This window comes from Caretta caretta, chromosome 8 (assembly GCF_965140235.1).
Source record: "Caretta caretta isolate rCarCar2 chromosome 8, rCarCar1.hap1, whole genome shotgun sequence".
Classification (NCBI taxonomy): domain Eukaryota; kingdom Metazoa; phylum Chordata; order Testudines; family Cheloniidae; genus Caretta; species Caretta caretta.
The window spans coordinates 83,308,387-83,325,181 of NC_134213.1; the positions used below are offsets into that span (position 1 = coordinate 83,308,387).

General features: G+C 39.8%; 1 protein-coding gene across 4 annotated transcripts in view; it reads left to right on the top strand.

Moving 5' to 3' along the window:
• ADGRL4 (adhesion G protein-coupled receptor L4) overlaps positions 1 to 15,195 on the top strand; it is a 100,163-nt gene extending 84,968 nt beyond the window's left edge. For all 4 annotated transcript variants that reach the window (XM_048861661.2, XM_048861660.2, XM_048861659.2 and 1 more), the window contains 3 exons: positions 9,635 to 9,726; positions 11,294 to 11,462; positions 12,073 to 15,195. In XM_048861661.2, coding sequence (XP_048717618.1) covers positions 9,635 to 9,726; positions 11,294 to 11,462; positions 12,073 to 12,135 — 324 coding nt within the window. In that variant the 3' untranslated portion in view covers positions 12,136 to 15,195. The remainder of the gene's footprint in view (positions 1 to 9,634; positions 9,727 to 11,293; positions 11,463 to 12,072) is intronic.
• The last annotated feature ends 1,600 nt before the right edge of the window (positions 15,196 to 16,795 follow it).

Sequence of the window (16,795 nt, forward strand, 5' to 3'; positions counted from 1 at the left end):
CTCCAGGGGGAGGGGATGGTGGTGCCACAGGTAAAAAAAAATGTTTACCAATGCCAAATATGGTGACCAGCTTCACCCTGGATGGAGCACGTGAGGGAGGATCAATCCAAACGAGCTCTGCCATGGAAGCAATTGCCACACAAAGCCCAATCTTCAACTTTGCTTATCAGAGTTAAAAGGTTCTTTCTCAGACAACCCCATATGCTGGTGGGTGCAGAGCACTTTCAGGTTGTTAGCAGTGGTATAAGAAAGGCCCCAACTCCCACTGGCAGCCCCTTTTTAGTTTCTGCCAGCATGTGGAGGGCCCACTGCCACTTTCTCCAGGCCCATGCTCACACATGCTAACTGGAGGAACATTCCACTCATCAAAGTTAAATTGGTGGAAAAGCATCCAAGGAAAGAGAGGAGAGGAGAGGAATGGAGGTCAGGTGCAAGCTACCCTTGCAGACTTTGTGACATCATCCCACTAGGGTTGCCAGGTGTCTGGTTTTCTCCTGGAACACCCAGTTGAAAAGGGACCCTGGTGGCTCTGGTCAGCACCGCCAACCGGGCTGTTAAAAGTCTGGTTGGTGGTGCGGTGGGCCTAAGACAGGCTAATCCCTACCTGTCCTGGCACCGCACTGCATCCCAGAAGCAGCCAGCAGATCCAGCTCCTAGGTGGCGGGGGCCACAGGGCTCCACACATTGCCACTGCCCCAAGCACTGACTCCGCACTTCCATTGGCCAGGAATGCCGGCCAATGGGAGCCGGCGGGGCAGTGCCTGTGGGCGAGAGCAGCGCACGGAGCCTCCCGCCCCTCTCCCCCACCCTGCCCTGGAGCCGGACCTGGTGGCCGCTTCTGGGGTGCAGCGCAGTGCCAAGACAGGCAGGGAGTCTGCCTTAACCCTGCTATGCCACTGACCAGTAGCCACCCGAGATAAGACCGTGCCCCATCCCTGAGCCCCCTCCTGCACCCCAAACCTCTCATCCCTGACCCCAGCCCAGAGACCATACCCCCTCCTGCACCCTGACCCACTGCCTCAACCCGCAGCTCCCTCCCACATTCTGAATCCCTTGGCCCCACCCCCCTGGCCTGGAGCCCCCTCCTGCACCTCAAACCCCACACCCCTAGTTAGAGCCCTCACGCCCTCCTGCACCCCAACCCCCTGCCCAATTTGAAAGTGAGTGAGGGTGGGGGAGAGCGAGCCACGTAGCGAGGGGAATGTAGTGAGTGGGGGTCGGGCCTTAGGGAAGAGGTGGGTCCTGGGGAAGGGGCTGGGCTAGGGTGTTCAGTTTTGTGCAATTAGAAAGTTGGCAACCCTGCATCCCACAGCCAGCCCAATCCCCCACATTTTCACGCAGCACCCTGTTTCTTTTCTAGCTATGGAAATCATATCCACATGTGTGTTTCACCTTCATGCTGCTTTTCACTGAAGCCACTGACATTTGGATGACTTCTCTTCTTACTTTTCTATCCCTTAAAATGCTATTGGAGCTACTTTACTTTGTCTCTCTTTAAAGTGCTCATTAAAAGGAATGTGTGGGTTTGCTTCAGACAATCTACGGAGAAGAGTGATGTCCCCTGTACTTTTCCTAATGATGAGCTGTGATTATCTCTCTGACACCAACATCAATGGGTGAATTCTATGGAAAAATATTCATGAGCATAAGTATTTATTCAAATGGGAATTTGCTTCCACTCTACTACTTCGATTCATCTTTCACAAACATTCTCAGGAGGGAATTTTTATTCACAAAAATGATTGCAGAAAAAATGTTACAAATATTCCCATGACCACAGATTCATAGGAGTATTCTCATTGGCAGTGTCACATGGCCATCCCCTGTAAGCTCCTTGGATTCGAGTCATCCAACCTGGGATCGGAAACAATACCATGTGATTTAAGTGACCAGTCACACAGCTGAAATAGTGAATATTCAGGGAACACGTCATAACAAATAGTTGCTGAGCAATCCATACGTCAAAATGTGTTTGATAAATAATACATCAAATAATGAACAAATCCAGTTTAAAAAAAAAAAAAAAAACAGATTCCCTGTGCATCACAGCAGCACTCTGTGCACCTGTGGGAAGGAGGAGACAGTCTGCTATGTATTCACACACACACCCTGTATTTGTAGGCTGCCAATTGACTTGAGTATCCCCAGGTGTCATACTGCTGGTCACTCTGCCCCACAGCTGGCACTCTCCCTCCCAGCAGCCTGCACACCCCCTAATGCCCACCATGCCTGGGGTCCTGGAGGAAGGCTGACCCCTGTGTAGCCAGCTCTACACCAGTTAAAGATGCTCTTGTGCAAGGGAAATCTTCAGGCACTGCTTTAAGGCAGCTTTAAATCCCCTTTGCACTGATGAAGGTGTGTGGGGACTTAAGAAGTGCCTAAGACTTGGCCCAAAGGGTACAGATTCTTTGTAGAAAAGGGGGCAGATTCAATCTAATAAATAGTTTATTCATATTATTATATGAATCATATCATATATCATATTCATTATTATTCATATAAACCTATCAGAACTATTACTTTCTCTCATATATTGACCAGTATAGGCCACAATCCTACAACAGAATACAAGCAGGCCACCTTTATACCCAAATGGAGTTCCATGGATGTCAGTGGAGCTCTTCATTGGCACAGAAGTCTACGCTTGGCTGCAGGACCAACATTAAAGAAAGCTATTTCAGAATTAACTAGTAAATCAAGGCTAGAGCCGCAAAGAAATTTAGGAGCCTAACTTCCTCATTAGGCACCTATATCCAAAATTTAGATCCTCAAAACTCCACAAAGCTGTCATCAAACGCTTTAGGTACCTAAATTCCAAATTTGTCTAAATTTCTGCTCGTGGCGTGTGCAAAGCTACCTAAATCAGTATCTAAGCCTCAATGGGATTCTCAAACTAGGTGTTCCCTGCCTATGTCACCTGTGGAACCCCATCCAGTAAGTGCTTTCAGAGCCTCCTGGAATGAACCTTACTCAAAACCGAAGGGGAGAAAGTGGTGGTAGTCCAGTGATCAGGGCACCTGCATGGGAGATCCAAATCTTCATGTTGTCTGACTCAGAGCAGGGACTTCAGCACCATCACCATGTCAATATCCTCATTTCCTTTGTGGAAGGACTGACCGGGCATCAGCACTTAACTCCAGGAGGGGGTTCCTGGCTGTGAATCCTATGTGGAAAGATGTGCCTCACTACCTTTGAAGGGCAGGTGTTAGGCTATACTCCCCTCCTCAGCATTTCCTATTCGCTAACTTAAGTGGTTCCCTGCTCAGCTTACTGGCTTTTGTGGATCCCATTCTTAGGTGTCTAACTCTTCCCATGCATCATATAGGGAGCCTGGATGCCTAACTCAGTGCTGCGGATTCCACTAGGCAGAAGGGCCCCTACGCATTAGACAGGGCAATACTGAAAGTCCTTTTTGTGGATCTAGCCCCTGCAATCCACTGACACACTGCACTGAATCTAGAGTGATTCAGAGAACAGAAGCTATGCACTCCCGTGAGAAATGCAGAAAACCACTTATTTATTTATTGAGGCCTCCCTAAAAGGGTTCTCAGAAATGTTGACAACTCCTCACTTATCAAATTGCTAAATCCACAGCTTGGGATGTTTAAAAAAGATTATGAAATATTCATAGCGACAAAACTTTATGAGAAGATGTCATAATTATTGAGACAGGGTCTGAAATGAACTCAACCAGCACATATTCATACTTTTAAATAAGTGAAGTTACTTAGACAATTAGAGTCACAAAATCTAACATGTACCACTGCAGACCTTTCCTTTATTCTAAACAAATTCTTAATTTTTTCCCTACATTTTCCACTGCTGTGTAAGGTTACTATTGTATAAGTAAAGCATTTAAGAAGTTGTAGCCATTTGGGAGATGATAATGAGAGAAATCAGACAGGAAACAAAACCCAGACTGTTTGACTGCCAGCTTGTGTGCAATTTTATGCAATTAAGATGGCATACATTTTCAATTTGAAGCTTGCACTGTTATATTGTTAGCAGCTTAACTCTATTCTACCCTTTCAGAAATAATGTCCCACTAACTGTTGTTGTTTTATCCATCAATTAGTCAGGTACCCGGACAGATCTCTCTCTCTCTTGCTTCATGGCAGAATTCAGACCATCACAGACTCGTTAATTCCACAACTGATAATAAGGGTCATTGAAGGGAATGATACAGATACAACTGTGCTGAACATCAGACATTGTTTGAAGGAGCCAAAATCAATCTGATGTATGTAAAAAAGTCAAGTATATGCCTAAGAGAGCAGCAGGAGAAATGTTCTCATTCTTTTTTGTGAGATCTGACATCAGCATATAGATGGTTTCATCAATTATTGAGACAGAGACCGAGAAAGGAAAAAAGAATGATTTGGGGGCGTCATTTTTGAAGTTTGAATGTGGAGTGCTCAGACTGAATCAGAACGAGTACGTCTGATTCTTTAGAATTAGCTCCTTCTTTATTGTACTAGCTCTGCTTTGTAATGATGGAGAGCCTTAGAGTCTGGAACTCAAAGGACTTTAATATCTTATGAAAAGCTAAACAGTGTTTTCTGTGTTCTTAGACCAGAATAGCATTTATGAAAGTACACACTCCCTTTCTCTTCGGTAAATACATTTGTACTTGAAATAGCCTCGAAAAGCTTAGCTTCAAATTAAACTATTACTGCTCTGTTATAAAGCGTTAAGGTTAGATAGTCCTGGGAAATTTCATCTTAACAGTTATTCTGATGCTCTTCCTTATAACAAAGCATCTGGCAGAAACCCACTGTATATATTTGTGCAATCAGTTGCTCTTGTGCCACACGTTCTGTACGTTACAAAAAATAAGTATTCTCTTGGTTGCAAAATCTGAAAGCTGTAACATAAACTGATGGAGCAAAATGATGGCAAATCTCCTTGCTCAGTAAGCTCTCAGTTCTATCACCCTTACTCACATTGAGTAGTACCCTTTCTCCTCGAGTAGTCAGAGTGATTTAGTAAGGGCTACTTATGGAGTAAGCTACTACTCAACATAAGTATGGATAGCAGAATCAGGCAGTTATTTTGCATGCATTAATACATTTTATACATTGTAACATTCGGCACGCATCAAAAAATAATTAGCATTTGATGCTAAATACAGAAGTGTTTCATATAATGCGAAGCAGAAACATAATATGTACTCCAGGATATAACATTGTTATTCTGCCATTATAAAATACTCCATTTTTAACATTTTAACAGTGGAATTAAAGATCATTTTAAAACATAGCAGTTGCTAAGCAATATGCTATTAGCAGGACTCCAACAGCTTGGGGCATTTAGCATTTTAAAACCTACGTGATCATCTTTATATGATTACACAATTTGAAATATACAGTTAGAGATCAACAAGGAAGTTTTTAATTTGCTTAGACAATAACATAATGCTATTTTTCAGTACTTTTCTGAGTCCTTGGAGTGGCATGTTTGCTGTACCCAGACACCACACACCACTGTTGTTGGACTGTCTCCCTATATCACCAGTTCCCAGAAAACTTCAGAGATCAACTCCATGCTGTCAATGGAAGGCTAGGAGAGCAGAGGCAGGGAAGCAATGACACCCAGGCTTCAGAGGGAGCCATCCTAACTCAGGGCTGAGGTAGACAAGCAAGTAGAGTACAACCACTTCAAATAGATTTCTCCATGGATCATGGAGTAACTGTGGTTGGAAGGGCATACCTTCGTTGATTCCACTGGCAAACAAACCCCATCTCATGACAAGCTGATTAGTTGAGACCTCTGTGGGTTTCTTCAAATTTGCATATTTTTTAATCCTATGAGTTTTTCTCCAAAACGGCATCATCCAGACCATGACATACATGTATGAGGGCCATCTTTAAACTGCAGAGTGAGTTATGCATCTGATGGGGCTCAGAGTAGTGTCGATTCTTACCTGTAAATCTTTTGATACTCCACTATTCCTCCAGAAAACACTTAGGTAAAATCCTGGCACCACTAAAGTCAATGGGAGTTTTGCCATTGGGGCCAGGATTTTATCTCAGATTTCTGACACCTCCTGTCCTGCGTGTGGAGGATCCTACAAAGAAGGGTGTGTTTGGACAAATCAAAATATAGCGCTTCTATTACTGTATGACAACAAAATGCATTTAAAGCCAGCTGTCTAATGTCTGGAAGGTGCCAACAAAAGATGAAATAACTTATGCTCCTTGAGTTTCCTTAGTTGTGTACCCAATATGGAGCTGTCTGATATCTTTCTGATCCATCATGGATCCTAACGTAAAAGCCAGCATTCCAGGATGTCATTTGGATTTCTGACTCTCGCTGGAGGAATCTGAGATTAAATTGGTTCATATACATAGCTGTCTCCCTCTATAACATACATTATAGCTAATTTTCCTTTTTCAATGGCTTTTCATTTACACATGCCTTCACTTTTTTTGTTGTTCACATAAAAAGCTGTAGAACCACAAATATACCAGTGCACATAAATGCTACTAGAAGGTAAGATAGGTCTGGCTAAATATGTTTTTGTAAATGTATTTAGAAACAGGTAACGCGCCGTATATGATATGGTAGGGGCGGTTTCTCTTTCTCAGGGGTTCTCAAACTGGGGGTCGGGACCCCCCAGGGATCGTGAGGTTATTACATGCGGGGTCGCGATCTGCCAGCCTCCGCCCCAAACCCTGCTTCACCGCCAGCGTTTATAATGGTGTTAAATATATTAAAAAAGGTTTTTAATTTATAAGGGGGGTCACACTCAGAGACTTGTTATGTGAAAGGGGTCACCAGTACAAAAGTTTGAGAACCACTGCTCTATCTTCTTTGGCCAACCACTTATGTCATTGAACTTCATAGGCAACTTCTAAAAAGTCAGAGTAATTTCAAAAACTGTACTTGCAAAGCACCCAATCCTCCAAGTTGCTGAGCACCTTCAGTTCCCATTGAAATCATTGGGACTAGGGGCTGCTCAGCACCTTGCAGGCTTGGGCTCTATGTCAGAAGCTTTTAATTTGTGTGCCTGATGTTAAGGGAGGAAAGTGGAATAATAAGAATTCAGTTTGCCACTTGCCCAGTGGCACCTGGTTTTTATGAGTGTACATTGCAGTTTCCCCTGTTTTTTGCAGGAGAATGCAGTTTCCAGACCTGATTTATCTCTAGGGGACATTACAGTTCCCCTTTCCCCCATTAGATCATATAGTGTTAGAACAGCAGACCAAAAACAAATACATACTTCACAGAACCCCCGTCAGGACACGCATCAATTTCTCAAGCTGTTCAGCCTTTGTTATATTGAAAACAAACTTTGTAACAAGACATACTGTAACTTCCTTCCTTACTTGGGAAAAATGTGGCTCCTTGGTGGCAATTGCAAATATTTTGTTATCACCTACTCTTGGGTCATCTAACAGGGAAAGCTGCAGTCCAAGAAGTTTCTTGCTAGGGTTTGGAAAATTTGCATACAAGTCACTGTTTTGAGCATTCTCACTTTATTATACACACTGCAAATGTATTTGGCTCATTATTTTTTATGTACAGAGTACTTGGAAATGTTAGAACATGGGGTAAAAACCTACTTAGGATTTTAATAACTTTTGCAAAATACCCTGAATTTCAGAAGTAAAGCTCACTGTCATTACCCTGTAACACAACCTCCTATGAGGCTACTTGAGACAATAACTGTGTTCTGACAGCAGACTCCAATGAAGCCACCGTTAACCTAACCCATTCCCTTGATACATACAGATTATTCCCTTTATAATTAATTGATTAATCAAATGATTAGAATTAATGGTTATTACATTAGTGCAGAGGGCCAAATCCTAGTACCTTGCTCAATAGACAGAGTCAATGGTCTGTGTAGGGGAATCCCATTGGGATCCAGGGAAATGGAATCTTCCCTCACCAACACACCCCTTTCCCAGTTACTCCCTGTGGGCTGCCCCATTCTCACTTTTCAGGACATTTTTGTCTATAGGCAAGGAATAATAGGATTTGGCCCATAGGCCCTGCTACAAAGCCCACTGAAGTCAATGGAAAAGGCTTTCATTTGGCATTGGTGGGTTTTGTAGCAGGCCCATCGAATAGAAACTAGGCCACATGCTTTGTATTATGACTCAAAGGTCTCCAATCTTAGGCCACTTTATAGAGAAATTACCGTGAGTATTCTCTCTGCGTACGGTATTTGGATCACATTTTACCTTACTTTTTAGACAGTATTTTAAGAAATACATTAGATTGGCTATGCAAACTTCACTGTATATACCAAGTTACTTGATCTATTATTCACCAATAAATATATGATAAAAAGTAACCCTGCATATAATTATCACAACTACTGACTTACTTATAATTAACTTTGAAAAACTGCTGGGTTGGGAGATATTATAGATTACAATTTTAAATGTAAGTAGCTTCAGAAAATATCTCCTGATCTATGCAAGTGCAAGGTATTCAATGAAGAATTAATTCCCCAAACTACTAATCAGCTCTCTCTCCTGTCTTATCAAATTGTAAATACATTATTACTGTATTAAAGCAGGCTAATTAAAGCAGAGCCTGCATTTAACAACATACCTAATACCACCCCTCCCCCCAACATAATCAACAATGTTCTGAGCCCATACACAGCAAATGTTAGAAAATTAAACTGATACCTTAATAGTGATGCTGCACTTTTATAATGCTTTTTTTTAAAGGAAGAGAAGGGGGAAATAATACACAATCATTCTGGAGAAACAAGTGAGGGAGGTATTAATTCTATTCAGTCTACAGCCGTAACCCACAAGCATCTACAAATAGAATCTGGAAGACATCCAGCTGAAACTTGCTTAATTTATTAACATTTTTAATAGATGCTGATGTTAAATGCTTCAAACCAAAATAAGAAATTTTAAAAAGGAAGACCGCAAACCCATATATCTTGGAAAAGAAATGTAGTAGAAATTTAAACATGAAAGCTCATTGAAGCCTAGCCAAGCAAGCAAATTGAGCATCATTTGCAAAACCTCTTTTTTAGTTCTTTTTTCTGTTTCAACCACAGATAAAGCACGATAATCATAAAACAGGTCCAAAAAAATCACTAAAAAAATTATTCCCCAGTCAAACAAACATAAATATAACACATAATACCCAGCAAGGAACCCTTCAACCAAAGTTATTTCTGAAATTCTTTGTGTAAACCTCTGTTTTTTACTCCGCTTGAAAGTTTACTCACCCTAAAGACCTCAGATTATATGATGCCATTAATATTATTTGGCAAGAAAAAGCATATATTTTATCAATATAGAGTACAATGATAAATCTGTAGGATTTTATTTTTATATATATACACACCCACAGAGGAAAAAAATTTGAGCAGAAAATCTAAGAGATTTCTCAATGAAATCAATAAAAACATTTGCAGGCTACTGTCAGTGATACTGTTTAGGTGAGATAGAGTTACAGACCTGTTTGATCATTGTTTATTACAGGGCTCATAATTTTGTTTTTAATATAAGTGGATCGGAGAGAGGGGTTTTTGCCCCCAACAACAGATTCTTTAGAGTCCATGTACACAGAAATCTTTATCTGACTTGTTTTATTTAAACATACAACTGATTTGCACATCAGTCTGAACTAAAAACAAAAGCATTTTTTCCCTCAGGTTAATTTGCTGGCTTTTGGGGTGATTATTTACAAAGTATTTCAACACACTGCTATGTTAAAGCCCGAAGTTAGCTGTTATGAAAATATAAGGTAAGTTTCCCTTTTAACACAAATTATACTGTGCATAACTTTAAATACAATCAGAAATTAAAGTGGTCATTCCAAAAATAATGAATTTGCCTACTCAAGGATTTTTTTAATGGTTTGTAGAAAGAAAACTAATTCTCTGTTATCACATTAAGTTTATTTTGGGCTAGATTCTGCCATCTTTTGCTCACATAGAGCAATGCCTTTCTCCTCAGATAGTCCCACTGACATGAGTGGGACAGCTTGCAGAGTAAACAAGCTCTACACAAGATGGGTATCAGAATCTGGCCCTTTATAAAGAACAAGTTAAAGGCTGGTGGTAAGGGTTAAAGGCCTAATTTTCCACTCCAGTTGAAGCACCAGATCTTGCAGCCCCTACTCGGGCAAAAACTGATTTCATGAATTGTGCCTGAATCAGAACTGAAAGATTTCTCCCTGAGTAAAGAGACATATAATAAATATATGAAGAAACCAAGTTCTCAGTGAGTCACATTATCTGTGAAGAAATTGTACAATGAGGCTCAATGTTTCCTTCTTTTCTTTTTCCTTCCCCAGGATTTTTACTTTGCATGCTGCTATGATTTTTCCATCAACTCTCTCTCTTTAAAGCTGATTTATAGGGACCTTGAAAACCGTTTGTGCAGGAAAAGCTGAAGTGTACTACAGGGAACATTGAAAACAACTTACTGTTTGTGTTGCTTAGAAACACTCCTGCAGTTTCAATGCATTGCCCAAGATTTATAGTTAAGATTTAGAAATTGTTTGATTGATTACTTTCTTTTATCCCTCATCCTTCATAGCTTCATGTAGTGAGTTGGTTTTAATGAAGTTGAAAATTATTCATTTTCAGAGGAACAATGCTAAAAATGTCTTCTGCTCTAAGGAAGTCCTGCAATGACTGGGCTAAGAATGAATAAGGAAGTAATGAGTGGTTTCATTTCCAAGACAACATACTGTAATTTGCTGGAGCAAGGGAGCTATACAATATGTTCGCAAAAATAAATCACAGCCAATCAATGTATAGAATATTAAGGCAGCAATATTCTGAGCTGGAACTATGTGAAGTTATTTGCGTTGTAAAAGCAAATTTTTTTTTTTTAAAGAGAGTGCATTGTTTTACTGCTGGCCCCATTTTCTGATGAGGAAGCCATAAGATCCCTTTGATGCCATGCATATGTGCTCACCTAACAGCATACTGTACATTTTTCCTGGTTTTGGGGGGAGAATACTTCATAACAGACATATGGTTTACCTTGGGGAATTACACTCACAGTAGATTTAAAATCAAATCATACAGCACTGCAGTACACCAGAGGAAACTTATATGAAGATTAAAAAAACATTAAGCCAATGTTTTAAATCCATCCAGTCTTACCCTTTTACTATTCTACAATGACTGTGAGCATATTCTTGCAATAGTACTGCAGCACAACCTAAAGTATACACCATGCAACCGCAAAAAGCTAAATGTTCTCAGACCTTTGTGAAGCATTCATTTTTCAAAGGAAAGATTAGAGGAAGAAAATGATATAGGTCACCACATTGATTGCAATGTTTTTCTTTTGCTTAGGTCTTGTGCTCGGGGTGCTCTTGCTCTCCTGTTCCTTCTTGGAGCTACCTGGATCTTTGGGGTGCTCCATGTGGTCCAGGGATCAGTGGTCACTGCGTATCTTTTTACAATTTTCAATGCATTTCAGGGGATGTTCATCTTCATATTCCTTTGCGTTTTATCTAGAAAAGTAAGTACCATCTTTCCTGTGGGAAATGTTGCATGTGAATATTCATATATAGCAACAAAATCAGGAACCTAGTCCTGCAAACGTTTACGCACATGAGTAACTTCATGCATCTGAATTAGCTCTTTGAAGTCAATGAGTGCTGTTCACATATGCAAAGTTATTCATGTATATAAGTGTTTACAGGATCATGCCCTCTGGCATAAGTGGTGTAATCCTGACCCCGCTGAAGACCATGGGACTTTTGCCATTGACTTCAATGGGGCCAGAATTTCACCCCAAATTCTTATCTTCTCAGATATCTCTCCCAGGTTTAGGGTTTTAAAAACAATGCATTTCAATGTCAAAAATGATTACAGTGCAACTACTCTATGAAATAATTTAAAAGGTTGAATAAATCTGGTCTTCATTCTTTTCAATTAGGATCTGAACTGGGGCTTACTGTTCACATTCCAGTACTGTGTTCTGAGATTATGTAGTCTTTGGTGTCCTTTCCTAATGCCATAATCAGTACCTCAGTATTGAACACCTTTAAAACCAAGTAAAATGGAACACTGGCTTTATTAATCTGTTAATAAATTTGTCATGTTTTAATCCCATCTTTTCATTTCAGATCCAGGAAGAATACTATAGGTTGTTCAAAAATGTCCCTTGCTGTTTCAGCTGCTTAAGGTAAATGGAAGAAAAATATGTATGAGCAGTACAATGGAAGAAGAGAGGAGACCAGACATTATTATTGTTATTTTGAAAAATGTAGGATTGTGAAAATATGAAATGACCTAGTGAACAGTTAACCTCTCTTAACTCAATAACTGTCTCTCCAGTATAGGCATTGTACTTAAAGGTGCACTCATGCACAGTATTTATACTATACTGTGTACAATTGGTATACATACACAAGAGAAGCTGGATTATTGTAAAACAAATATCATAAACAAGAAGAGAAAAGGAGTAGAATTCCTAAAGACGCTAGAGACTTTTCGTAGTTTAGGGTTTATTTCTAATATTAGAAATATTTGCAGTTCATGAGAGAGAAAGAGGGAGAGAAAAAACCAACTGGCACAGCAGATTTTATTAATCACTTTGCTAGTGGAAACATGCCTGTTGCCTTTTTTGTGGTAATGAGATTGTTCACATAAAGTTGTGTATTACCATCTACAGGGAACGGGTTCCATTAAAGTGTTCATAGAGACAGGTCTGCTTCAGCCCAAGCTTTTGTTCAATTTAAAGTAGATTTTTAAAATGTTTTGTGGTTTCATATAATTCTCTTCTTCCTCCCAAATATATAGTTGTATTATTAATCTTTTTTTTTAACTTGCAAGGAATTTCTCCGAGGCCTGGTCTAATAAAATAACTTGGACTAGACATTTTGTAAGTCCAATTTCTTTTGTGAATATCTTCACAAGAATTTGGTGCTGATTTTATTTAACTATTGAAAGATTGATATCTACTACATCCAGCATTGTGACTTGGGAAGGTTTTGGAAAATAAATGTTTTTATGAGTTTGTCATCTGGTACACATTTTGAGGATCCTGACCTTATTTGTCAAATGAAAATGCAGGAGCATAAGCTACAAGGGCAAATCAATATAAGTGTAAATGCAAGGTTATGTGCCTTAGTTTCAGTGTAAAATATATTGTAAATACCTAGCAGATTCCTTTGCTTCCTTTATTACACGCAATAGTCTTCCATCCGGGCCCCGGATACTGCGAGCACTTACACATGTGTTTAACTTTAAGCCCATGATAATTCTGTTGATGTCAATGGGCCTACTCGTGTAAGTTTTGTGCGATTGCAGTCTAAACATGTTGCTTCAGCATTTCCAATGTTGTCCTCTTATAAGGTCTGCTGTCATATCATCCTTTTAAGTGCCTGATCTTGTGAGGTGCAGAGACCCCTCAGTTCCCACTGCCTTCTCAGGAAGTGCCCCGCACCTTAAAGAATCAGGCCCAGTACCATTACTGGTAGGGGGCTGTGTAAATATGTAGCTGTTTATAAAATTCTACTACTGTCTTTTTTCTGTTGAAATAAAGAACACCTCTTAATAATTTTATTTATAACTAAGAAGGCTTTTTAGCAATGGTCAAATTTGCTTGGTTTTTATCTATTTTCCTTACATACAAGTCTTTACTTACAATACATTTCCCATTAAACATATTGTATGTTTCTGTCAAAATCTTCTTTTGAAAGTTCAAGTGGCAATCTTCTTTTCATTTTTTTTTTTTCAGAGAGAAGTAATTACTGTTGGTCACCTGTATGTAAAATATGTTAATAAACTGAACTGTTTTGTTTGATTCTTTCAACATGTTTCTTTTAGTTCATTTAAAGAAATAAAGAAACAAGTTCTATAGCTGTTTTGCTGAATCTATTTTGCTAGCTGTATATTCTCCTTAAGCTGTAGGGATATACAGATGCATATCACTTACATATGTGTTTTCACAGGAATCCCTATTAAAGCATCATCTGTTATCTCATATAGAAATGTGTAACCTGTACTAAGGTTGTCTGGGCAAAGAAACACCTCTACTAACTGCAAAATGACTTCAGTATGCTCAGGGAGATTGAAAAAGTACCTTTGAAAGAAAATATCCCACAAAGTGTTTACATTACAATGGACTTTATGATTAAAGAACATATTTTAGAGCGAAACTCTGCTGTCCAATCCATGGGTCAGATCTTTACTCTGATACTTTACTTTCCTCCCAGGCACTGATGAAAGATCCAGGCACGTAAGAGAAGATCTATCATGTGGCTCTTAGAATTCTTAAATCTTAGGACCTTAATATATTTGTCCTCACTAAATAATGAGGATAAATATAATTGTATTGGGCACATCAATCACCTTATCAACACATGCCCCATCCCACACAAGTTTCTCATTTCCGATACTATTGCCAGAATGAGCCTTTCCCTCACCTTTAGCCATCTACCACTGTGAACATTTGAAACTGGCCCTCAGCCACACATTGAAGCAGCCAGTTTCTCACTTCCTGACCAGCTTTGGTGGCAGTCTGTTCTTCAGCTGCTCTGTGGTCTACACCAGCCTCTGTGGCAAGTACATACTGTTGCTTCTTGGGCTGAGGGTGGGAGAAAGGGCTCAGCAACTAGTGGAAGGTGGCTGTCATTGAATGAGCCAGCAGGGTAGGGAAGAGAGGAGATGGTTCCTGTCATGGTGGATCTGTGAGCAGACAGGAGTCTTGAACCAGATTCAATTCCCATGGGATACTGGCACAGCACTTTCTAGTTGCTCCCCAAATCTCTTGGAAAATAGCTATTCCCTCAGTTAAGCTACCTGAGTACTGACCATTTTCCTATGGTTTAATTTGTTTAATTATTTTTAGATGCATGTGTTTCACCTGAGCAGTTTCTGCATGCAGTGTAATTAGTATTCAGGTAACCAATGAGTTTGTCACTGACAGACTGATTTAGTTTTTATTGAGATATGTGGAAGACTTTACCACACTGTATTTCTCTTGGAGATCCCAATCTTGCAACCTTAAGGACATGCATAAGTCTTTGTAGAATTGGACCTTTAGCAAATGAAGAATACTGTATACTACAATAGGTATAAAACCACATAGTCAAACTATGTTGCTTTATTCTTTGACATGTATTAAATGGAAAAATAAAATCATGATAAAAAACCACATTTTAATCAATAATGAAATAATAATGAAACTAGCAGAGGTCTTGTGATATGACAGGGTGTAATCAATAAATCTTGTACCACATAAATATGTCTGTATGTCGAATCATATTTCAGAGTCTGTGTGTTTTGTTGATGTACCTTTCCGCCTCTTCAGATGCAATTTAAGAAATGTTATTCTGGGTTCAGAGGAATTACAATAAAATTCATTTCTGTGTGCTTCTACCCCAACCAAAGCATAGACTGTAACCAACAGAACCAACAGAAATATCCAAATGGAAAACACCACCTACACATTATCTATGGCTTTGCTAAGAAAACTCATACTCCGGCGAGTTGTATAACATGAACAAACTGCAGTGCCAATAAGAAATCTGCATGACCCATTTGTCAGTCCAGCTTATTACCTGTTGACTGATTTAAGTTCCTTTGAGACGTACAGATTAAGAGTTTTTGAAAGTTTGTGGCACCTCCAGTTGGGTCCAGTAGGGGGTAAAATTAGTGAACAAGACAGATAAAAATAAAATGTTAAGATTCAACTCTGAAATTGTGCTGGCTGGAAGAGAGGGAGTGTTTCTACTAAACCAATGAAAGCTTATGTTCACTGTTCCATTTGGAGATGTGCTACAGAACATTATAAATAAGATCTAGGTTCAGAAAGACCTGTTCATTCTGTAAATAATTACTTCACCTCCATTCCTCACTGAATTGCAAGTGAATTTCAAAGAAGCTGCAGCATTTAGGAGATAATTATCCTCACAGCCAGCCCAGCTTTGGAAGTTTCAGGCTGCAGGAGAAACACTGCAGAATAGACCACCTGTAATCTTTGCCTGCTGTGAAGAAACAAGTATGTGCCACCATCACCGCAAATATTGTTCAAATTAAACTTAAAACCTTCCCAATTTTTTTTCAACTCTCTAATTTTTTTCATGAATGGCAGTATCCCAGTGTGGCCATTTATTCCACTATTTAGTCCCACTTGTCAATCATGGGCATTCACAGCACAACATTAATGTATAGTGATTATTATTACTATTTATAGGACATAATGTTACTTAGGTGGGCAAAGTAATTATTTACATACACCATAGTCAGACCTCACATATCTCAGTTCTGAGTGATTGTGTACTATTTTTACATGTAGATATTCCCTACATGGGCCATGTGGTTACAAACTACTCTTCATAAGTATGGGGGTCTGCCCATACAAGGAAGTTTTCTCTTCTCACATAGGCCATTTTCTCATTTGTAAATTGGATAAATTGTTAACTGCATAGGGAATTAAATTCAGTCTTTTCTTGTGTGGCTGCAAGGAAAGCAGTATGGGTAACCTAGTGGTCTGTTAGAGAAGCAGTGAGAGGCTTGGATAGCCCAACCGTGGTCCTCTGCCTCAAGGTGGTGTGGCCAGGTCAGATTATGTGGGTAGCACATTGTGCTCTTTTTGGACCGGCTGTTAGGAGCACTGCTGCATATGGTGGCCGCTGGCAGAATGAGTGCTGCCCCTGTATAAGCAGAATACTTCAGGCACCTCTCCCCAAGAGCCACAGCTTCAATACCATTCTAGCATCAAATACTGTTTATTATTTGTACTGTGGCAGCCCTTAAAGACTCCACTCGGGAGAAGTGTCCCCCTCCTACTCGGTGCTGTATGAAAACATAGGAAGACCCGTCCCTTCCTGGGAAATCTTA